This window comes from Peromyscus maniculatus, chromosome 9 (genome assembly GCF_049852395.1).
Source record: "Peromyscus maniculatus bairdii isolate BWxNUB_F1_BW_parent chromosome 9, HU_Pman_BW_mat_3.1, whole genome shotgun sequence".
Classification (NCBI taxonomy): Eukaryota; Metazoa; Chordata; class Mammalia; order Rodentia; family Cricetidae; genus Peromyscus; species Peromyscus maniculatus.
Window position 1 is genome coordinate 9,298,303 of NC_134860.1, and position 24,967 is coordinate 9,323,269.

The 24,967-nt window shown below is 45.6% G+C and overlaps 1 protein-coding gene across 1 annotated transcript in view; it reads left to right on the forward strand.

Moving 5' to 3' along the window:
* The first annotated feature begins 9,406 nt into the window (after positions 1-9,406).
* Positions 9,407-24,967, forward strand: part of Tmem273 (transmembrane protein 273) — a 38,985-nt gene continuing 23,424 nt past the window's right edge. Inside the window, exons 1-2 of the mRNA XM_076545617.1 lie at positions 9,407-9,467; positions 12,558-12,743. Coding sequence (XP_076401732.1) covers positions 9,407-9,467; positions 12,558-12,743 — 247 coding nt within the window. The remainder of the gene's footprint in view (positions 9,468-12,557; positions 12,744-24,967) is intronic.

Consider the following 24,967-nt stretch of genomic DNA (forward strand, 5'->3'; position numbering starts at 1 on the left):
GGTCCCTTCCGCAGGAGAGCCCTGCTCGGAGCTACCTGGGACCCCGGAACCCCTCCTCACACTCGCCCCGGGGGTCTCTGCTCGCTCCTCTCGGACCCCCAACGGCGCTGCCATCTTGCTCCCAGGCCCCATAACACGAATCTTAAAAGGTCTTGTTATCAGCCGGGCGGTGGTGGCACACGCCTTTAATCCCAGCACTCGGGAGGCAGAGCCAGGCGGATCGCTGTGAGTTCGAGGCCAGCCTGGGCTACCAAGTGAGCTCCAGGAAAGGCGCAAAACTACACAGAGAAACCCTGTCTCGAAAAAACCAAAAAAAAAAAAAAAAAAAAAAAGGTCTTGTTATCAAAAGCAAAACCGAAGCCAGGTATTGCAATGGGTGATAGCTGAGAGATCAGAGACAGAAGAAGCCACAGCCAACCTCACCTCGCCAATTCCTCAGTTGATCTTGTTCCTAATGCTTCTGAGTCCTCACCCAAATGGATCTCAGCTGAACTGCTGCTAAAAGCTAAAAGCTTAAAAAGACTCTAGTTTCTGGTCCTCATGCCTTATATACCTTCCTGCTTCCTATCGTCACTTCCTGGGATTAAAGGCGTGTGTCACCATGTCTGGCTGTTTCCATACGTGGCCTTGAACCCGGATGATCTCTGCCTCTGGAATGCTAGGATTAAAGGTGTGTGTGCCACCATTCTCTGGCCTCTATGTCTGTCGAGTTCTATTCTCTGACTCCAGGTAAGTTTATTAGGGTCCACAATACATTGGGGGACACAGTATCACCACAGAAATGAAATGAAGAACAATTGGATTTTTTTTAAAAAAAAATAGGAAACATATTTTAATGAAGGTGCAGAGACATGGCCTTGTTCTGGAGTTCTGTTCAGTCCAACCAAATACTCAGAGAAAACATCCCCTGTGGGACTGGATTTCTTTTCATCTCTGAAGTCTGTTAAACTAATCCCCATATCCTTCATCTTTATAGTATGGGTTACATACAAATGACTTGCTATTGATCCAGCCATATCCATTCTGTTCCACCCCCACCCCAAAATGGATTTTCAGAAAGAAACATATTTATTTTCTGCATTCTTTCGGTAATTGATTGGTTTTTAAAGTTGCTTTTAAAAATAACAACAACATTGAATTCCAATATCTTTCTTGGTTTCCTGAATTTCTTTTTAGTGGAAACGTTTTTTTTTTTTTTTTTTTTTTTTTTTTTTTTTTTTCCTGATTGTCTTCAGATGCTTCACACCACTGAGACTATCTTTTTTATCTCAAGGGGCGTTTCCCTGGGTGTGAAGCCCTGGTCTCTATGGGCGTTTGTCTGGGTGTGAAACCCTGACCTCAGTGGGCATTTGCCTGGGTGTGAAGCCCTGGCCTCAGTCTTCTGCTCCAGCTGTTGCTTCACAGCTGCACCGCCCCCCCTGTCCCCCCACCCCCAAGTCAAGATACACAGCACAATCTAAAGTTTTATCTGCAATGTTCATTTTCTCTCCTAAAGCTTCTTGAATTTTCCTTTTCTGTGATGGAAATATATTTGTCCTCCTGCAGTGATATTTTAATTGTGCTGAAATGTGATTTTATTTGTATGTTAATAAGTAAAGTTTACCTGGAGATCAGAGGTCATAGTGAGCCAGGAACAGAAGTCAGGCAGGTGGTAGCCCACACCCTTAATCTGATCACTTGGCAGGCAGAGTTTCTGTGTGGTCAAGGACACAGCCAAGCATGGTGACACATGCCTTTAATCCCAGTACCAACCATAGAGACCTGGAGGTCTGTACAGGCAGAGATGAGCAAGTCATGTGGCTGGGCTTAGAGCCAATGAGACGGCAGAACAGGAAAGCAATAAAAGCGCAGGTTAGGCAGGAAGAAGCTCTCTCGTGTGGGAAACTACAGCTTGGTGGTAAGCTAAAGGGTAGTCAGTGGCTCTTCGCTAATTTTCTGATCTCTTCAGCTATTACTGCTGTATTTGGTTCTGTTTTTTATTTACTAAGACTGTTTAGAATTTTGTCTACATCCTCCCATCATGTCCTGTAGCTGTTTGGTTTGCAATCCTCCATCTTTATTATTGAGAAATGCCATGTATCATTTCTCCAAATAGTTCTTTCTTCTCATAACTTTTCCTTTTTTTCTAATGCCCAGTTATATCAATGTTGACACTTTACCCTGAGTTTCTCAACACTTAGTTTTCTCCTTTCTATATCTTCTCCTTCTAGCTGATACGTTCTGGAAGAACAAGAGACTCATTCCTCTGAAGCGAATTAATTTTCCTGCCGTGTTCAATCTTTTCTTTTTCTCCCCTGAAACGCTCCTTATTTACATGCTTCCATTCCCAGAGGCTCCATTTTTCAGTTCCTATTTTTCCATTAAGTGAGTTCATTGACAATTTCATACAGATATGTGATGCATTCCGATAGCTTTCTCCCTTCCCTCCTGGACCTCCTTCCCTCCCGCCCATCTCAGCTCACACTCCTTCCTGTTTGTCCCATTTCCAGATTTACGACCCTCGTCTTTGTCTTTGTTGTGTGATCCATTTAGTTTAAGCAGGGAGATCCATTTAGTTTGTGCAGGGAGAGGCTGTTTCTATTCATTTTCACAAGTGCCTGTTCCCACCTAACCATTCCGACCTCCTCTCTTGTCTCATTTTGTGTGTGTGTGCCTTTGTGTCTGTGTCTGTGGCTGTGTATGTATGTGTGCTTATAACTTATCCTGCTTTATTAACTCCAGTTCCTCTTTCATCATCTGGTTTCTCGTTTTCACCCTTGGCTCTCTGCTTTTCCAATGTCTTGCTATTTTCCCATGTGAACTGACATGACCAAGACACTTCCTTGCTTAGGTTCCTAGCTCTACTTGTGCCTTATGGGGGGAAGCTTGTCTTTGAGGAGACTAATTTACAAGTAAAATTGGCTTTAATTCATTGTTCTGAAGATGGCAGAATTCAAGGTCCATGATCACATCAATGAGGGCTTCATGCTGCCTGGGAGAGGGTTGGAAGGGAGCACAGGTGGGATCCCTTGTGAGAATGAGCGCTAGTGCATGCAGAAATGGGGCGCGGGGGGGGGGGGGGGATGATGTCAGTGATGCTGCTCTGCTCTCTGCCGGGCCACTTTCACAGGACTAAGCCAATCTGTGAGAACTAACCCACTACCCACTCTTACAAGAAAGACAATCCCTGCTAACGGCCATACCTCCTAATACCACTACCTTGGCAAGCAGATTTCAACACGTTATTTGTGAGGGCAGAATATACCCTAACCATTGTTCCATTAACTACACTAGACCCTATCCTCGGTTGTGTGTGTTTAGAGGAAGCAGTGCTTCAGAGCCGGGTGTGTTGGGATGCGGAGGGTGAGACCCAGGAGCATTGCTTGGGGGCAGGCAGGTTGGTGTCCACCTGTCAGTGTTTGTCACTTCGTGATCCTCTCCCACCGCTGGGCTAGCCCTGATGAGCTTTTGCTTTACCCAGGCAACTGAGTCAAGACAGCAAGTAGACGGTTCTATACAACTAGCCCATGGTGCTTTGGCCTCATTCAGCTTATGCCACGGGCTCCTGAAACCATAGGCTGAAATCCAAACTTATTGGAGCCACAAGGGTTTCCAGCAGTTTGAGTTTAGATTGTAGACAATCACAGGTCTTCCCTCTTCTCTGCTGGAAGCCCTGTGCTGCTCAGCCAATAACCCTGTACTTCTCTCCAGGAGCAGTGCTAAGCCCACATCTATGGAAGTCACCTATTGTGTCTCCCAGTATGAATTTGTAGCAGTCATTGTAAATATGAAAACCAAGTTTGTTTCTTAAGTCAACATTACAAGAAACACTAATAACAAAGACATCATGGATGGCTTGTGACTTGATTTACAGTGTGCCAATCATTGCTTAGGAGTTTTGTCGGTGATTAATTGTCTCATATCATCTCTATGACTACAGTTTCTGTTCTCTTTTTATAAATGGAAAAAAAAAAAAGGCATGGAGCAGTGTAAGGTAAAGGGCATCCAGCTCCTGGAGTCTGTGGTCTGAATCACTAGCTAGATCTGGTTCTAATACATGCATACACACATACATACTACATATATATTAGAATGTGTGTGTGGGGGGGCGGAGAGACTGGTTCAACCCTAATACTGGTTATTTTTCTAAAAATTTTGCCTTCTTCTTCATCTCAAGGCATGGCCAAGTGTGACGGTCTAGATGCATAGCTTTGAGAGTGCTGCTCTGTTCTGCTCTGAGAGCTTCCTTTGCATTGAACTCACAGAAGGTCTTGCCCTGGAGCCCCATTCCACGTCTCCTTGGATGTAGCCCTTTCTACCACTGAATGTGTTTGGGTCTACAGCTTCCCCAAAGTGACATCAGTGGATGACCAGCTCATTAGCTCTCACTGGTCACTGGCAGAAAAATTGAGGGTGAAAGTAGCTTTTGGATTTTGGTGCTTTCATTATTTCGGGATTGATGGCTTTAATAATGAATCTTGCATTAATACCTCAATGGACTGTATACTTTTTTATCATGACCTGGCCATATTTGAGAAAATTTAGAATCACAATATTATTCTTGGGTCAGCAACAGAAGTGTGCATAGCCATGAGGGATAGGGAAAGAAATTAAGCCATGAATATGTAAAGGCATAAATATAATTTTTACAATCAGGAAGTAATAATAAAACCATAACACATATATATGTACGTACAGTAAATTGGGAGCACATTTATGTGTAAGATTCCCTTGAGGCTGCTCCCCAGTGCATTCACATCTTTATTTCACCTTATTACTCTGCTAAGCACACTCCAAGGTCACGGTGCTCTTTTGATGCAAAGGGTATAGGGCGGGAAGCCTGCAGCCAAGGGCCAATTTCCCGTACAACCTTCACTTTCCTTTTTTCCTGGAAAATAGGTCTCTCCCAGCTTGCAGAAGGACAGATGAGGACCGTCTTACTAGTGATTGCTGTGTGACAAAACTTTTCCTGGGTATACACACACACACACACACACACACACACACACACACACACACACACACATCTATTCACCCCAGACAGGGATCCCATGACAGGCCAAATTACGGATACCACCTTTATTTGGGGTTATTTACAGAAGTATGGGTGAGGGCATATCTACAGGAGCAGAAATGGCTCAGACAGGAGCATCACCAAGGCCTGCCCCAGCATGGGTAACAATAAACAGAAGTTGGAAAACCTGGAGCACTCTGTACAGCCTGCAGGCATCTCAACAGAGAGTGTCCTTTCCAAGTGACTCTGGTCTAAACATTGTAGACGAAATTCTAAACAGTCTTAGTAAGTAAGAAACACAGAGCCAAATACAGCGGTAATAGCCGAAGAGGTCAGAGAATTAGCGAAAAGCCACTGACTACCCTTTAGCTTACCACCAAGCCGTAGTTTCCCACACGAGAGAGCTTCTTCCTGTCTAACCTGTGCTTCTATTGCTTTCCTGTTCTGCCATCTCATTGGCTTTAAGCCTAGCCACATGACTTGCTCATCTCTGCCTATACAGACCTCCAGATCTCTCTGGTTGTTACTGGGATTAAAGGTTTGTGTCACCATGCTTGGCTGTGTCCTTGACCACACAGAGACTCTGCCTGCCATGTGATTGGATTAAGGGCATGGGCTACCACCACCTGACTTCTGTTTATGGCTCGCTATGTGACCTTGCTATGTGACCTCTGATCTCTAGGCAAACTTTATTTATTAACATACAAATAAAATCACATTTCAGTACAAATAAAATATCACTACAAACCATCTTCCAGGCAGCTCAGAGTCTTCTTTACAGCTCAGCTTCATTAATTTGAGAGGGACTTTCAGCTTTTCTTACTTACTCTGGCTGGGAGGGGCCTAGTGAATCTGGTCAGTTTCAGGGACTTCCTAAAGCTATTTTGAGTTGTTTGTCTTCCTGTTCAAGATGGAAAGTTTCTGTTGGGGAAATGCTGTGGGATAATGCTTTTGTATACTAGTTTAATAAAATGTTGATTGGCCAGTAGCCAGGCAGGAAGTATAGGTAGGATAAGCAGATAAGGAGAATTCTGGTAAGAGGAAAGCTAAGTGAGGAGATGCCAGCCCACCATCCAGGGAGCAGCATGTAACAGCATATAGGTAAAGCCATGGAACACTTGGCAGCATATAGATTAACAGAAATGGACTGAGTTTAAATGTAAGAGCTAGTCAGTGGTAAGCCTGAGCTAATGGCCTAGCAGTTTTAATTAATATAAGCTTCAGAGTGATTATTTTATAAGTGGCTGTGGGGTCTGTGGTACTGAGCAGGACCAGAGAAAACTTCAGCTACATGTTTCAGCCTTCAGGACATTGCTACACAACACACCATCATAACCAGCAGTTCAGTTCCTTCTTTAAGCTCTTTTTCTTCAAATGGGATTCATGAATCAAATCCTGTGGAAACTTCTTTTTTCTGTGTGTCTGGAAAGTGGGCCCAGGGCCTCCTGCATGCTAAGGACTTGTCCCACCCCTAAGGTCCTGCCCTAGACTCTCGCGGAAACTTTCAAAGCAGCCAGTGCTTCTTGCTGGAGTGGATGGAACCATTTATACTACTGTCACATAACCTTGACGCTTGTTCTAATTTTATTTTCATTATTTAATTTTAAGTATGCAATCTTTAATACATACAAACTTGCCATGTATATGTTACAATGAATAATTAGCCAAAGCCAGACTTCGATCAAGTTTTTGCAAGTGAAGTGGGGTGCTAAGTTGCCCAAAGCCAAATGATCATGTTTCAGGCCCTGTCAGGAAACAGTAACTTTCCCCTTGGGGAAGCATAGTAAGATGTCGGGGCACCCACTGTGCACTTGAAGGACTTGAACATCACTTCAGCAGCCCATGTTCTTGTTAGCCTTCTCTGTCTCCTCTCTCAACCCCACTCCCCTCTCCAGATCAGAGTCTACCAGTCCCTATATAACCCCAAACCCCCAAACACACACAGTTCAGTGAATCAAAGAAGTTTCTGGACTCTCTGCTGTCCAGCTTGTTCACTTCTGTGCTTCCTGACAGTGGGGTCATCTGTCATCCTTTGCACTTTCATTGTTTTCTGACACCATCTTCTGTCTCTGAGATTGGCCCTCCATGTCCTGTATGGCTGTCACGTGTTCATTTTTATAGCTGCATGCCATTCCAGTCCATCCACTCTTCCACTGTTGGACTTTTGTCATTCTTTTGAGGTGAGGTCTTCTTTGCATTACAAGCCAGGTTTTGTAAGCATCCTTTCTCATATCTCTGAATGCTCAGTCCCTTGGACTGCATCCGGGAGAGTGGCTGTGTCGTGGGACCTGCTGATATTCAGCTTTATCCAGAGAATTAGAAAATTGTTTTCAAAGATGTGTAGCATAGTGTCTTACCGTCCTACTTAACTGGAGCATTACCTAAGGATTTTATTGTTGGCAATCAAGGAGTATAGAAAATATCATCTCAGTGTGCTCCTGGGTTTCATGTCTCCAGTTCCTAACCCTGTGAGTGTAGGGCTTCACTGACACTATGATGAATTCATACAATCAGTGTCTTTGTGATTTTTTAGGTCTCTTCTTCCCACGGGGATATAATTTTCATTTTATTTAGGTCTTCTTTACTGCTGCATACCAAAATTTTCTTGACCTTCATCTAGGGTAACCATCGTTGGATCACCATACACATATAGTCTATCTGATAAATGTGTTATATTCTATGTAGAGAGTTGTTCGAGATAACAGCATCATTTTTAGTTTTAGGTTGTGTTTTTTTGTTTAGTTAGTTGGTTGGTTGGTTTTGGTTTTCTTGAGACAAACAGGGTGTCTTTAGGTAGTCCTTGCTGTCCTGGAACCCTCTCTTGCAGACCAGGCTGGCCTTGAACTCACAGAGCTCCGCCTGCTTCTGCCTCTGGAGTACTGGGATTAAAGGCGTGCACCACCATGCTTGGTTTAGGGAGAATCCTTTATAAAATATTTTCCATGCTATTTTATTAACTGTGAGCTTTCTGTTCCTAAAAGATTTCTGAAATTTCCTTAAAACTCTTAAAGTGACCCACACTCCACCCCTCTACTTAGGAGCAAAGTTTTAGCTGCTTGACTTGACCTGCTGGAGGGTGCCGGGCTTTTCCTGCTTTCTGTTCCTCTCGTGTGTTTCAGGAAGTTATATTTTCCTGAGATTGTGTTCACTTCCCCCAATTTTTTGTATCTAATGACCTAAAATTGTTAATATTGCCAGCATTACATGATTGGTGTTTTCTGTATTCACATTTTCCCTTATTCTACATGTCCTATGTTTTTAAGATGTTCTCTTTTAATCCATTCTTTGAGAAGTTTGTCATATTATTAGTTTTATTACAAAAAGAAACTTTAGAGCTTTGTTGGTCCTTCCTGCTGAGTCTTTCATCTCTGGCTCATTATTTTACATTTTCATATTTTTATTTATTCTTCCCTTTTTGAGAGGCTGATGGGGAGAGAAAAAGCGTGTTAGTTTTTATCGCCTTTGACACTGGCTATGAAGTCTTTTCTTTTTCTTTCTTTTCTCTTTTCTTTCTTTCTTTCTTTCTTTTTTTTTTTTTTTTTTTTTTTTTTTTTTTTTTTTTTTGGTTTTTCTAGACAGAGTTTCTCTGTGTAGCTTTGCGCCTTTCCTGGAACTCACTTGGTAGTCCAGGCTGGCCTCGAACTCACAGAGATCCGCCTGCCTCTGCCTCCTGAGTGCTGGGATTAAAGGCGTGCACCACCACCACCCGGCAAAGCCTTTTCTTTTTCTGCCCTTCTTTTCTTTTTCTTGTTTTAATCTACTGAGACAGCATCCTGCTGTAGAGCCCTGGCTGGTTTGGTACCCTGACCCTCCTGCCCTGCATCCCTACAGGCACACACTACCATGTCATCCCTTGCTTTTCTCCTCAGGATTTGCATCTACATATTCCCATCTAATTATTAACTCTGATGTTCTATGAAATCTGATATGTCATGTTTTCATCATCATTCGACTTTTGACTTTGACTTTGACTTTTGGCTTTTGACTTTGGAGTCACTTAAAAACGTTTTTAAATGTCCAAATCTGCTGAACTTTAGCAGCTCATTACTGCCACAACCATGACTCAGTTGTACTGTGCTAAGAAACATGACCTGTATGTCACACATCATCTGACATTTCTAAGATTTACCTTGTAGATCATGTATGGCCATTTTGAGTAGTTAGAGGTGAATGTGACCTTGATGCTTCTAGTCACTAGGTGATGAGTTCTAATTCAATCAACCACCCACCCGTGCTTCAATTCTTTCCCATCTGTACTTTAGCAAATGTCCCGTAACCCTGGCAGCTTGAGGATCCTTCCACCTTGCGCTAAAGGCGCATGGGCAAGGCTTGGGCACATGAGGAGGGCAGGAGACTTCCTGACGTGATAAGAGTTGGAGGAGAAGCAGCAGCTTGGGTCCAGGGCAGAGCATCATGGCTGCTGAAGCCGGACGCTCTCTGCTGACTCTCTATGAGGTGACCTCTCTAGCCTCAGGTAAGTTCTAGCCCATTCCTGCATGTTGGACCCTGGGTGAGCTGGGCCAGGATTTGATTCCTTCATTAAGTAGTTGTGATGATGAGCCCATGCTGTGTAGGGCTATGGTGATATTTTATTTGTGCTGAAATGTGATTTTTATTCGTATGTTAATAAATAAAGTTGCCTGGGGGTCAGAGCCATTTATCAGAAATCTGGCAGTGGTAGCACACGCCCTTAATTCTGATCACATAGCAGGCAGAGTCTGTGTGTTCAAGGACACAGCCAGCTTGGAGACACACACCTTTAATACCACCATAGAGACCTGGAGGTCTGTATAGATAGGCAGTGATGAAGAGGTCATGTGGTTGAGTTTAGAACCAATGAGAAGGCAGAACAGAAAGTCAATAAAAAATACAGACACACAGGGAGTAGGCCTCTTTCTCAGGGGAAGGACAGCAGCAGCAGCGGGTGGTAAGATGGTGGTCTCATCTCTTGGCTACTGCTCTCTGATCTCTGGGCTTTTAAGTCTGCATTTGGCTCTGTGTTTCTTATTTAATAAGACCGTTCAGAATTACATCTACATAGGGCACCAGGTAAGGTTCTGACTTCTGCCCTCACACACTCACCAGCTAAGTGCAGTGGGAGCCACCATGACATCTGTAACAGCCACAGCCACAGCCACCAGGTTATTCATGACAGGCATGTATGATAGGGCACCTGCTTGTGCTGGGGGCAGCATGCCACACCAGAAGGGCAAAGGCTCCGTGGTTGGAGGCATCAGGCGGTCATTGCAGGCTCTAGCCTAGCAGGCATCTTTGGGCTCTGCTCCGCCTTTTTCTCCAGTTCAGCAGCCAGCAGGCTTCAATTCTTAAGCAATTCTTCAATTCTTAAGTAAGCGCAGGTGAACAGCAGAAGCTGCCGAAGCTGCTTCCCTTCCTGGGTAGTACAAACAGGTCATGCCCTGGCATCAATCAGGCTGGTACCTGTGTTAGCTTGCCATGTGGAAACACTTGAAAATTGGTTGCCAATATTGGAAAATGTTTACATCAACACAGAATCACTTGATCGATCTTGGTGCTGGGTCTCCTGGAACTGGTGTTGCAGGTGGTTGTAAGCCACCATGTGGGTGCTGGGAACTGAACCTGAGTCCTCTGCGTGGGTAGTAAGTGTTCTTAACCACCAAGCCATCTCTCACTCTCCTACAGTTTCTTATAGCACTCTCAGAGTAGGTAAAGTATGTTTCCTATACATCATTATAAGAAGGATTATTTCTAGGTTCATAGGTGTTTAGAGAAGCAAGTGTGAGTATTTAATTGTGTGGTGCTGGAATCAAACCTGGGGCCTTGGACATGCCAGGCAAATGCTCTACCACTGAGCTTCATACTCAGTTCTTTTTTTTTTTTTTTTTTTTGATTTCTTTTCAAGACAGGGTTTCTCTGTGTAGTTTTGGTACCTGTCCTAGATCTTACTCTGTAGACCAGGCTGGCCTTGAACTCACAGAGATCCGCCTGACTCTGCCTCCCAAGTACTGGGATTAAAGGTGTACTGCGCCGCCACCACCACCTGGTCTTCATACTCAATTCTTGTTCTTTATTTTTATTTTTGAGGTAGAGTCTCACCACGGAGTCCAAGATGGCCTGAAACTTCCTAACCTTTGTGAAGCATCACATTGGACTATATATAAAGACAACATAAATATGTTAATATGTGTGGAGGTAGGCAGATAGAACATTTTTTAGAGACTAAAATGCTGCAAAAAGGTGCATTGCTCATGATGTGACCTCCTCTTCTTTCATGCCCAGAAGGAGCAAAAGTGACCATGCCCAAGGATCTAATGGAGATCTGTCCACCATGGTCATCTGACCATCTCTGTTTAGACGTCTGGGTCTCTGACAGGATGGTGGCACGGGATGCTGGCTGAGTGGTTCAAGCCCAGCAGCCCACTGAACTCAGAGCCTCCAGTCAGCTAGCTGAGCCAGGAGAGGCGGTCAGACTGGAGCTCTGGGAGTGTGGATGGGAAGCCCAGCACTCTCTTCCATCAGTGCAGAAGTGTATGGCACACGAGCTGCAGAGGTGTCACCACGTGGGGGACTGCTGGGAGCAGGAGTCAGGGACTTTCTTTCCCACTCCTGACCTTGCAGACAGCTAAACATCCTTGAAAGCATGTGGTGGGCGGTGGCGTCCGCCATTGATGAACAGATCCTGCTGCCGGCTATAAGGTAAGGAACACATTCTTCTTCATCACACGTTCTTTTTGTTTTTTTTTTTTTTTTTTCAAGACAGGGTTTCTCTGTGTAGCTTTGCATCTCTCCTGGAACTCACTCTGTAGCCCAGGCTGGCCTCAAACTCACAGAGATCCGCCTGGCTCTGCCTCCTGAATGCTGGGATTAAAGGCGTGCGCCACCACTGCCTGGCTTTCACAGGTTCCTTTTAAAAACCACATTGACACCTGTGTCTCAATGCTGCTGACTCACTTTACAATCCTTATCTACTTTTGTGTGGGCATCGGAAACTGTTACTCGGCCTGAGCCTGGTTGCATACATCTGTAAGCACAGCATGAAAAAGGCCTCAATGGGTGACCAAGAATGTACGTCTAACCTGGGCTACACAATGAGCTATCTCTGGGGGGAAAAAACCAAACAGGAGTCGAGATGTAGCCCAGAGCTCGTTTTTTTGTCTCATGTGCCCCAGGTCCTGGGTTTGATTCTAGCAGCACAAGACAGCAGCAACAGTGCCTGTCATTCTGAGAGGAGAATAAAAGGCCTCCCCAGAGTCAGAAGCACCCACGGTGTGACTACAGAGTCAGGGCTGAAGGGGAGGTTGCCGTGGTGAACAGGCCCCAGGGATGAGAGGCCACTCAAGGACTGACTTTCTGTACACAGCAGTCAGGTGCTAATCTCCTTTATGACCTTCCAGCAGGGGCCTTTGGGCAAGAAATCAACCTGAAGTGATGCCTCAGTCTCAGTTACAGGGAGGGAGCCAGAGAATTTACGGTGACCACTTCAGCCTCCAGGGGTGGACCTCACCAGCATACACTAACTCCCTCCCATCCACACTACCAGGCAGGGACCAAATAACAGGGACTTCCCTCACCCCTGCCTGCAAAGGGCCAAGAGGAACCCACAGCCTCTGGCTGCGGCTGTGGCTTCCTTCCTTTTCAGTCACGTGGGGCTTGGCTCCCATCCCTGGAGCCTGGGGTCATGAGGCTCACTTGCATGATCTCTCAGGAGCCAGGACAGAACACTGCTATGACTCTAGGGTCCCAATACTGAGAGTCCTCCTCTTCCTCGTGGGTAAGTGAAGGCAGGTGGTGGAAGTGGGGGTGGGTGTTACCTTTGCTAGCCTGGGAGCCTCGTGAGCATGAATTGTAGACGGAACAGCCACGGGCTTCATGTCTGAATCGTGACACATCCCTCAGGATAGATCGATTGGCTGGCTTGGGTGGGATTGTGAGCACTGTCTCCGTTTCTTTTCAGATGCTATTTCCAAACAAATGTTGGCTGAGCTGAGCCAGGAGAGGAGGGGTGGTGTGGAGGGAGAGCGCCAGGCTATCTAAGAACAATCTGCTTCGACTGTGGCTGTGTTCATTACAAACTGGGACGTGCTTCTGACACTCTGAGTTTCAGTTTCTGACCTAATGAAATGGGAGATAATAATGTTCACTTCACAGGCTCGCAAGAGAATTGAGTTAAACTTAAGTGACCCAAATCGAGACGACTGCACAGCAGAGATAGGCAGGTGCCGCCGCCCCATGCCTGGTGACTGTGTGGAGTGGACCCGGGAGCATCTTTGTCTTTAGAAATCACCTTTATTGCTCAGCCCTGAAAGGTAGAAGGAAGGAGAGAGGCAGGTGTAAAGTGGTCCCAACAGGAAAGAAAACAAAAACAAAACAAAACAAACAAACAAAACTAGAGAAGCATAGAGAGGAGGAGATACGGAGAACTGGAGAAAAGTGCAGCAAAACTGTTAGGAATATGCAGAGACGTGGGTGGCAGTGACGGGGAGGAGGTCGGCTTTGCAAACTGGATGTCAACTGTTACTTCTTTGGAAGGCAGTCTGTGCTCACGTCCACCAGCACACCACTGCTGTTTCTTTGGAAAGACAGCAGCTTATGCTTCAAGATGCCCTTTCCAGAAAACTAAACAAAACTGAAAGCCAAACAGACTGACTCCTGACAGTCTCCTGTCTCTGGAGGTGTGGCCTGAATCCTGAACATAGACAGAAAGATTCCCACAGCTGTGTGCCCATTCTCCATGTGTGCCCGTGTCAGGCAGGGGCAGTACAGACCTGGGTCTTGGGAATTAACATGTCAAGACAGACATGTGGACATGGGTCCCTGACATGTGGAACCAGCAAGCAGTGAAGAAGAGTGCTCAGGACAGCGAAACTCGCTGATCCTGCCAAGCAAAGGGCCAGACGCCAGCAGAATCTCTAACTTCTGCTTTGGGCCAACAGAAATACAGGTTAGTCTGTTCCAGGGAACTGGGGAGGGGAGTGTGAATTTAAGAAAACCAACGGATAAAGTAAAATTATGTAAACAGGCAGTTCTTTGAGGAATTCAGACTATAAGCTTTGGAGATGCTCAGGCTGACATACTCTATAAGGAGTAATAGCATGTGGCATGTCTTGGTGCTTTTTGGAGTGCTAAGGACTGGCTAACATTTACACTGCCTCAGTCAGTCCAGTCAGTCCCCACAGATGCATGGAAAGCCACCTTGGGTACTGGGATCTCTGGGTGCCTTTTTACACTCTGTGGCCCGGACATCCCACCCTTTAGTGATTTCATGTAAGGGTGAGGACCGTGAGGTTAGAACTAGACTTCCAGAATGTCACTCTTGGCTCTGATCTTTGCCTTTCCTCTGCTCAGTCTCCTCATCTGTTAGTTGTGGCTAATGGTCTATCCCGCTTCCCAGGGCTGTTGAGAGAATTAACCCTGCTACCGCCTTCTGTTCTCTTAGCACAGTGTCTGATTCGTGATGTACACTCAGAATCAGGCATTAGGGGGACTTAATGATTCAACTTCACAGAGGCATTTGGGGGGCGGGGGAAGAGCTGTTCACAACCTTTGACCCAGAAATTCCAGGTCAAAGAATTTACTCTAATGAAATAATGGAATAAAAGCTTCCCAGAGCATTTAACAGGATGTTGCTCCACACAAAGGGAATCTCAATGAAGGGACTGCCCAGTCGGATGGGGTGACGCTGTATCTGCTGGGAACTGTCTTGGTTGATGATGTAGGAGGGCTCACTGTGGGTGGGGCCACCCCTGAGCAGGTGGTCTGGGTTGGGTCAGCTGACCAAGCACTAGGTAGAAGCTAGCCAACAAGCAGCTTGTTAGTAAACTAGGACACTGCCTAAGAAACACTTTAAAACTCACCTTATTTAAATGGACTGCATTATTCAAGAGGAGTATCTGAAATGTATTTGTGTGTGTGCCTTGATGCAAAGTTCTAGTTTTATTTTTCTGTGTATAATAGAGACACTCGCAATGTTTGCTTTGGAGTCTTTCATTTACAACCTCTTTGCAGTGCTGTTTCCTTTCAGTCCAAATTCAATGGACGAGTGAACTGCGGGTGCCAGGCCACGGCTCTGGATCTGTCTACGTTTGGATACTGTCACGCTGGTTTAATAAATAGCTTATGGCTCTTTGTCACTCGTCAGTAAGGTTGCACAGTTAATTGCTGTTAGAATCTCCTGGACTTGGAGAGCTCCTTCCTCTTTCCCTGGAACATTTCCTCAAGAGCATGGTGAAGCCCACTTCCTGAGTGCTTAACCCCATGTGGTACTTCCCTAAGACCCGCCCCGTCAGCCTCATTCACCTCTCAAGTAGAGCCCCAAAGAGGCTGTTCTTGTAGTCATGCCCACTGGGACAGACGAGGAAAAAGAAGCACACACTGGTAGAACAGCCTCTCAGAGGTCACAGAGCACAAGAGTGGCAGAGCTCAGATTCCAAATGGGACTTCTGATGCCTCAAAGCTATACAGCAAAGCGTCTCCCGCCTCAGAATGGAAAGGGTGTCTCCATGAAAGCATTCTCGCGGTTTTTAAACTGCCTTGTTCAAATTCCTATTTCAAACTTAAAGGAAGGCACGAACAATAAGGAGCATACTCAGAGGGGTTGACTGTTGAGAATAGTTGACCCCAGTTTCTTGTTTGTATTTCTTTCTGTGTGTTTTAGTCCATAAGCCATTGGAGGCCAGGCTGTATAATATCAAGGGTTCTCCTGAACCCCTAAAGGCTTCCGAGTGTGTGTTTCCCAAGACTAGAGACAGGCTCAGCAGTGTGGACGGAGCTGGAGGGACATCACATGACCTGATACCACATGTGATCACACCTGCAGGCTCTGAAAGAGTCATCATGAAGAGCAGAGCGGGGTGGGAGGGTCAGAGAGGGAATGGAGACCAGACACAGTGCGTGTCCGTGGCAGGAAGTGGGGCCGGCCTTCTGCCATGCAGCAGGTGACTGCAATCAGCAGCAATCGGTAGAGTATTTCAGAATAGCTAGGAGTGTCGAGTGGCCAGTACAGGGGCCTGAGAAGAGGGGAGGAAACTCCCAGTTTTCCTATCTGACCCTTGCTCATTGTACCTGTGTCGAATCATTGTGCTGTACCCTATAAATACATGCAAACATAAGATATCACTTGAAGATGAAGACTGAATCCATTCCCTTTCATAACTATAATACAGTCACCAGCCTTAGGAACTATGGCGCTAATAAAATAATTGAATCATCTGTGAATCACATTTCAATATTTCCCACAATGGTTCTTACCAGCTTGCTGTAGGGGCAGGTGCTGCCTGAGGTAGCCGTAACACTTTAGCCTTCTGTCGGCTGGGGAATGCATGGCCTTGGTTGTGCAGCCCAGTGGTGTTTTGAAGTACACGGCTTCCTGTCGAGCCCCACCCTGCCCCAGCAATCCTCATTTTGGGGTTGCCTGATACTCCCTAATGCTTACACTTGGGTGATGCATTTTTCTACTAAAAAGCAACATGGCCAGCGCTGTTATTGTCAGCTTTGTGGGTGGAGGCACAGATTGCAGGAGAAAGGCTGAAGCCCTGTTGACCTTATGATAAAAGACTCAAAACTAGGTCTTGGAAAGTGGTCATCAAAACTTCTTAAGTACCAGATGACCAATATGCGTAAGCTGTGCTAAAATATTGCTCTAAGAGTAACCATTGGTAATATCTAGTAAAAGTCCTCGGCATTTTATTCGAGGTCCGTGTCTTCGACAGTGCTGCGCTAAGAATGCTCCCATGGACTTGAATTCCAGCAGAAATGTCAGCCATCTGTCTTTGTTTTAATGGTGTTGGAGCATCTGCAGAATTCTATGTATTATTATAATCATGAGAGTAAAAGAAATACAATATCACTTTAATTACGTTCCAGGGCCTAAAACATCCTTCGCTGAAGGAGCCAGAGTTATTGAAAGAGAGAGGTTTTTTTTTTTTTCCCCACTGCCTTAATTTATAATGAAAAGATGGCAGAGGCCGGGGTAGAGAGAATTAAATTCGTTTTTATCTTACAGAGTCAAAGTCATCACTTTATTCCTTGGCTCTTAGTCCCTGAGATCTTTGTAGGAATCTTTCCTGACAGCTTTTCCCCTGTTCCGGTTTCTTGCCAAGATGATGCTTTAGATTCTGCGGTGAGGAGACGTGTGTGAGAAAGAATCTGAGAAAGAATTGGTGTGTTCCTTCTCTTTTGCAGCAGGCCAGCTACCAGGGCCTCTTAGCCAGTGGGTGGGTGGGGAGGGAAGAGCCTGGGACAGGTGGGTGGGGCCAGTTTCTGCACAGAGCAAGACAGCAGGCTCCACCCCCTTTTCTAACCGAGTTACTTCCCGGCTTGGCTTCAGTCTTTTCTTTGTGGTTGGTTGCTGGGTTTTACTGTCGACTTTCAGGTGTTCTTTGAATTATCTAGACTTGTGAGTGCCATCTGCCAATCTGTGGCTTCAGAATGTATTGAATATTGTAAAGACTTATTTTTTTGTTTGTTTTTTAATTTTTAAGTTAAACATTGGAGACAGGGTCTCACTATGTAGCCCTGGCTGGCCTAGAACCCACTCTGTAGACTAGGATAGTCTCAAACTCATATAGAGATGTGTTTGCCTCTGTCTTCCAAGTACTGAGAGCAAAGGTAGAACCATATCTGGCTTTATTTTTTGTTTTTAATTATGTATTTCTGTGTATATCTACATGTGTGCATGCCACATGTGTGTTTGTGCTTGCAGAAGCCAGAAAGGGGGAGAGGGGTCAGATCCCTTGGGGCTGGAGTTACAGGAAGTTGCAAGCCCATGACATGGGTTCCTGGAACCAGTCTGGAGTCCTCTGGAAGTGCAACAGGAAGTCTTAACCACTGTAACTCTTTCCAGCCTGACTCTATCTAATGTCAGCGAAGTTTAGCTTACTGGGTTACTTCTCTTTGACAGGCTTTTCTTTGATATGAGGCATGAGAAGTTTTACCTTAAGTCCTCAAGATTTTTGTTCAGAGTCTTGTACAGTTTCACACTTGGCATTAAAATTTGTTTTGTGTCTGTGGTGTTTTGTATGTATGTGTTCATATGTGTATACGAGCACGTGTGTGCAGGTGTGCAAGTCATATATATGAACATGTAGAGGCCACTGTCAACATCAGGTGTCTTTCTCTAGTACCTTCCGTTTTCTTTTTTGGCATAGGGTCTCTTATTGAATCTGAAACTCACCAATTAGGCTAGACTCACTGGCCAGTGAGCTCCAAGTATCTCCCTGTCTCTGCTTCCCCAGCTCTGGGGTTACAGGTATGTATCATTGTGCCAGCTTTTGATGTGGGTGCTGGGGGATCTGAATTCAGGTCCTCATGCCTGTGTTCAAGCACTTTATACACTATTCTATCACCCCCGCCTACTAGGACACCTTTTGAGCTGTGTGTGTGTGTGTGTGTGTGTGTGTGTGTGTGTTAAGAACTTATGTTTAGGTGTTTTATATTGTATTTGTTATTGTATTTTGTTGTTATTGTTTCTTGACCTACAGGTCTCTGATCACTTCAACATAGTTGACTAAAAAGAAACAAACAAACAAACAAACAAAAAAACCTATCCTTCCTCCATTGACCTGAATCCATGGCTTTGTCAAAAAGCAGATGGCTGTATATGGGGAAACGATTTTGGTTCTCCTTCGTGTTGATACATGTCTGTCTCTCGGCCATGGGAGCAGTCTCAAGTCCTGAGCTACAGAATGTCTCTGGTTTATACAGCAGCCCCTGTACAAACTTCTTTTTCTCTTCAAAGTAATTCTAGCCGCATGAATCTGAAAAAGCCTTTGGATGTCCACAGAAAAACTTACTGTGCTTTTGAATATGATCAGCATAAAGGTATGGAGCAATTGTAAGAAATCGGACATCTGGGGCTGGAGAGATGGCTCAGGGGTTGGGAGCACTGACTGCTCTTCCAGAGGTCCCGAGTTCAATTCCCAGCAACCACATGGTGGCTCACAACCATCTGTAATGAGATCTGGTGCCCTCTTCTGGCCTGCAGTCATACATGTTGTATACATAATAAATAAATAAATCTTTAAAAAAAAAAAAAAAAAAAGAAATCGGACATCTTTATTATGAATGTATCTTCTAAGAGCTCAGTGTGTCTTCACCTATTAATATTCTGGGTTCCTCTCCTTAGTGCTCTTAGTTTTGGTACATGAATGAGTACATATGATCAGACAAACATCTAAGTGTTTTTGAGTGATTATGAAGTGTAGGGTCTTTCAAGTCTTCCCTTCTTTGCATAGTTGAATGTAAAGAAGCCCTGCTGTTTGTGTGTGTGGATCTGAGTCCCACCACCTTGTTGAACCCACTTATTCTAGGAGTTATTGTTTGAGGTCAGGATCCCCCATTCCAAGTGATGTGGCATTTACTCCCTATTCTCATCTTGCTGGCCTGGCTAGGACTTGTAGTACTGCATTGAAAAGAGTAGTGACAGCAGATCCCCTGCGTTGTTCCTGATCCAGGTGGGATGGTGCCTTGTTTCTCACCATTACGAGTAGTGGTTCTCACCCTTCCTAATGCCACAACCCCTTTACCTTTAAAATAGTTCCTCATGGTGTGGTGGCCCCCAACTATAAACTTACATTGCTTCATTGCTACTTCATAACTGCAATTTTGCTATGTTTATGAATCATAATGTAAATATCTGATATTCAGGATCTCTGGTATGCAACCCCTGCAGGGGGTCATGACCCACAGGTTGAGAACTGCTGATTAAGAGCACTGTCAGCGGAAAGTAAGTTTGCAGATGGTCTCCGTGACAGTGACGAAGTTTCTCTCTCTTTGCTTGTTTGTTTGTTGTTGTTGTTGTTGGTTTTTTTTTTTTTTTTTTTTTTTTAAGACATGGTTTCTCTGTGTAGTTTTGGTGCCTGTCATGGATCTCATTCTGTAGACCAGACTGGCCTCAAACTCACAAAGGTCCGCCTGGCTCTGCCTCCTGAGTGCTGGAATTAAAGGTGTGTGCCACCACCGCCCAGCTTTGTCTCTGGTTTTAAGAGGGTTTTTTTTTTTTCATGGATGAGAATGTGGCCAAATGTATTTACTGCATTGCACACATGGTCATGTGACTCTTCTTCTGTTGTCTGTGGACATGGCAGATGGCACTGACTGATGCTCAAATATTGAATCAGTCTATTTCCTAGAAAATTCCACGTAGCCATGGTGGTTTTTTTTTCTTTCTTCGAGACAGGGTTTCTCTGTGTAGCTTTGCGCCTTTCTTGGATCTCTCTCTATAGACCAGGCTGGCCTTGAACTCCCAAAGACCTGCCTGCCTCTGCCTCCGAGTGCTGAGATTAAAGGCGTGCACCACCACCACCACCACCACCACCACCACCACCACCACCACCACCACCACCACCATCACCATCACCGCCCGGCGGCTAGCCTTGGTTTTTAATGTATACACTGACTGAATACTTGATAACAGGCAGGGGTTTGGAAACCTTGCTCCTGAGTTTTCCTGTATTGATTGAATCCTTGATAAAAGGCAGGGATTTGGTAACCATGCTCATGAGTTTCCCTGCATTGACTGAATCCTTGATAACCAGCAGGGGGTTTTGGTAACTGTGCTCCTGAGTTTCCCTGCATTGCTGTGTTGTCTTTGTCTGGATTTCGTATTAGGGTGAGACCGACTTCTAAACATGGATGGAGGCATTCCTTTCTCTTCTGTTTTCAGGAAAGAATTATAAAGAATTGCTGTTAATTTTTTAAATTCTTGCTAGACTTATCTCACGAAAGAATCTGAATCTACTTGTTCCTTTGGGGGCATTCACAAAATAAGTTCAATTTCCTTAATAAGTCTTAAGGCTATTTAGGACATAGAGTTCATGATGAGTGAATTTTGGTGGTTTGTAAGTTTTGAGAAATTGATCCATTTTTCTAAACCGGCAAATTTTGGTCCATAGAACATTTCATAACAGTTTCTTCTCATTGTTGTTATTGTTAATTATTGTTATTGTCAGTTATGACCAACAGCAGCATTTTTGATGTCTCAGGCTCCAGAATGATAGTCTTAATTTATCCCTTACTTTCGTAACTGTTGTTTTCGAGTTTCCTTTGTCAATCTTGTCAAAATTTTTCAATCGGATCATATTTTCAAAGAAACAGTTCTCTGTTTCCCTGATTTTCGATGTGGCTTTTCTGTTTTCAATTCAATTTATTTCTGATCATGATCCTGCCACTTGCCTCCCTCTGCCTGCTTTGAGCATATGGAGCTGTCTGTCTTTGAGTCTCTTGAAGTGGCAGGTTATGGACTAGAACCTTTCTTTCCCAAGAGTTTAGTGATGTGGTTTTCTCTCTCGGGGCAGTGTTAGCGATGGTCCACATGTTTTGGTGTGTGCTATTTTCATTAATAAATGTTTTGTCTCTTTGATAATTCCTTTTGATGCATACATTTTTATTCGCTTTTGCGTTTGGGAGTGTCCCACTACGCTGCTCATCTTAGTTTCTGGCTGATTCTCTCCCTCCATCTTGCTGGCATTCTTTTTCTCCCTGCAGGGTCTCAGTATGCAGCTCAGGTTGTTCTCAAACTTGTGATGCAGGCTGGCCTCAAACTCAAAGTCCTCCCATCTTAGCCTGAAAACTGGAATTAATAGGCATATGCTGCCATGCCTGGATGAGAACTGGCTTTTCTTGGGACTCTTATTCGTGTGCCTTCTTGATGTTTCTGGGCTACTGGGTGAATTGTTTACTTTCCTTAACACTGTGACCTAATGCCCACAAAAGCAACTTAGGAGAGAAAGGGTTTATTTTGGCTAGGGATTTGCTAGCATAGTGTCCATCATGGCAGAATTCATGGTTGTGGGAGCATGTGGCTGACCAGGCAGCAGCTCTCATCTGCCATCGCCCTTTCAGTCTGGGCTCCCAATCCATGGGAGTACCCCCCATGGGTCTTCCATCTCCAGTTAGCCTTCTGTGGGAACTCCATCACAGACACACGCACTGTACATCTTCCAGGAGATTTTAAACCCTGCCAGACTGACAGTGAAGATACCCTTCCCTGCAGCTTTATTGGTGTCTGGTCTGAGAAAGACAATGCAGGAAGAAATCTAAGGGAGTCCACTTTCTAGTTACTCCAGGAATCTTTGAGTCCCTGGGCAGCCTGCCTTCTCTCTACCTTTCAGGTCTCACTTGCATTTGTTTTAAAATATGGTACACAGGAATTTTAGCTATTTTTAGTGTGAGGAACTGGAATAAGTGAGCACATTCCATTTCCCCAGACTCAGAGGAGTGCATTGAGTTTCAAAGCCTGTGGAGAATGGCTGATTTGGAGTGATACTATCCTGGAAGGTGTATCCAAAGGGGAGGAAACGCCCCACAAGGGGGAAAATGAATAATCAGTCAGCTTTCTCACCAGCTCTCAAATTAAACTATTTGTGCTTCCTCCTAATCTCCCATCCAGACCCTCATTTATCTACCAGAATTGCTTCAACTGATCTTTTTATTAAATTTGATTCCATTAGAGTCTCAGCAAGGAAAGCTGGGTTTGCTCACTCCTTTGGTCTGCCTGGAGTCCAGCTGTGCCTACCCCAAGACTGGCCAGAACTGTGCAGAGCCATCAGGGCCATGGCTGGCCCCTTGAGGCCCAATTGCACCCCTCATTCATGCTTCCCACAAGAAGTGGTGCACAGACCAGGGCTGAGTGTGTGTCTGAGCGGTCACTTCTGTCACAGCTGATGGTCAGTCAAGGTCTAGCCCCACTGGAGGATAATGTTGGCAGGACAGGCACAATGTTGCTCAGCAGCAGCCATGGGCAGCTCAACAGACTTAGGAAGAATTCTGGAGAGACTTGGTGAAGAGTCTTGAGCTATCCTGGGGCATTGGACATGAGGGATTCCTGTGACATTGACAATCCCTGATTGCTGAGCAATGTGTGACCCCAGAAGATAGGTCCTTTCAGTCTGGGCTCCCAATGCTAGTGTGAGCCATTCACAGAGCTGGGCTGACCCAGGTTCAAGCCTAAGTTCACTCATATGCAGGCATATGTGTCTCTTCCTGGGATTACCGTCAACCAGAGAGGACTCTGTTCTGTGACCCCAGATACTGCGGACACATGTACATGAACACACACACACACACACACACACACACACACACACACACACACACACACGCGCACGCACAAGCACACACAGGTAGATGCACATATGCATGCATCGACACACATGCACGTACAATGCAAAGGTACTTTCTCTTCTTGATCTTGCTAGGAAATATTTGCAAAGTTCAGGGCTTCAGTCAGCACTCAGTTGTGGGGAAGGGCATGTGTGGGCATGGGAGCACCCAAATGAAAGCAAAGGCGTATGTTAAGACAGATGAAAACTGGAGGCGAGAGAGGGAGGGAGAGATTGCTTTTCTTTCCAGCCACCAGCAGACCAGATACCCAGGGGGCAGGGTCTCCTCTCCCCAAGTGATGGGGCTGGAACATGATTTAGCAACATCCAGAAGTCTAGGGGAAAGCCAAGCTTGGGTAAGGGACTCTGTTAGGAATCTGTCACCAGTAGACCCCATCTCCAGTCTCGAGGTTCTGGGATTCCAAGCAGCTGGGACCAAGCCTGGCTTTTCCCTGCTCTGCCCATGCTGCCTCTGGAAGAATTACAGCAAAACTCTCTTCAGAAGGGGACTGTGGGTTTCTGAGTGAAGGGGTAGGGTGAGGCAGACACAGCAAGTGGCTTGATTTATACCTTAAATATTTAAATATGTGACACACCCTGAGTTCTGCAAACATCAGGAGTTGCCTTTAAAAAGATACCTAGTGCAAGATGCCCAGTGCCTAGCAGGGCCTACTCAACAGCCTCTCTTGGTAAATAGAGGCAGATGGGTAGCTGGCAGCCTCACCCTGGGACTCCTATATGGGCTGTTTGGTGCTGCTTTCTCTGCAATGTCGTGGCCCCTTCTCGTGGGCCAGGCCAGCTGCCATCCCACAGCTCTGCTGCCTGGGCATGTGCTTCCCTCAGCAGGTCCCTCAGGACTCCAGGCAAAGCTTCCCAAGGCTGAAGAGTACAGTATGAATATTGCATGAATAATAATAACCCCACCACTTAGCGGTTATGCAGCGCTTTCCTCTTTCCTGATACTTTACCATCATTAATTAGTTATTCTGCACTGAGCCTGCCTCCCTGCTCACTGCCAAGACAGTCCCACAAAGGCAGCTCTGAGCCGAAGCTCCAAGATGGCCTTGCAGACCTTTCTCCGTTCATAAACTGGTCCCCTTTGCCCTGCCTGGGAGGACCGTCCTTCCCAGTCTGAGCACTCCCACCAGGAAAGAAGAAGACACTGTCTAAGTGGGTAGCGTGTTTACAGGTGCAAAGACAGCTGTTGCCTGCCTCTCGCTCAGGGCACACACAGCCAGGGGATTCACGCAGCCCCACTCTGCCAGTGGCCCTGAGCTCAATACACCGCCATACTCAGCCCAAATTCACTGGTAGAGTGATGGGTGGCAGAATGGGAATTCCTGGTTCAATGGTATCCTCCATGTGCCCCTCTGTACCTGTGGCCTCCTCTTCCCTCCCTGAGTCACGGGGAGGCTTTCAGGCACTCACTAATGGGTTTGGAGATGTGACAAACCTTCTCCCTAGTGAGTGTGGGCCTGCTGAGGGTCAGAATCCCTTGGAGGACACTGCCCTCCTTGCTAGCCTCCACCAGGCTCCCTTTCCTCCAGTGTCTGTCCCCCTCGCTCCAGACTTGCAGCCACCTCCTTGCTAGGTGTGGTTTGGTACATGTCTTCACCTCCTGGTAAGAATGAACCCAGACCCACCCAGGACTCCCCAGTTTTGCAGAAGTTCTCATTCAGTCCCAAGCCAGCTCCCACCTCCAGCCCCTCCATTAGTCTGAGAAGATATCGATTGCTTTGGCTTCTGGAAGCTGAGTGTTTGGATCCCAGTGTGTGAATCTTTAAGAATTAATTAGCCAAGATTGCTCAGGAAAACAATGTGAGCCCAAGTTTTGATGCTGTCTGGTCACCCACTGTTATCATTCCCCTCTTAATTATGGTGCTATTTCTGGAAGGTG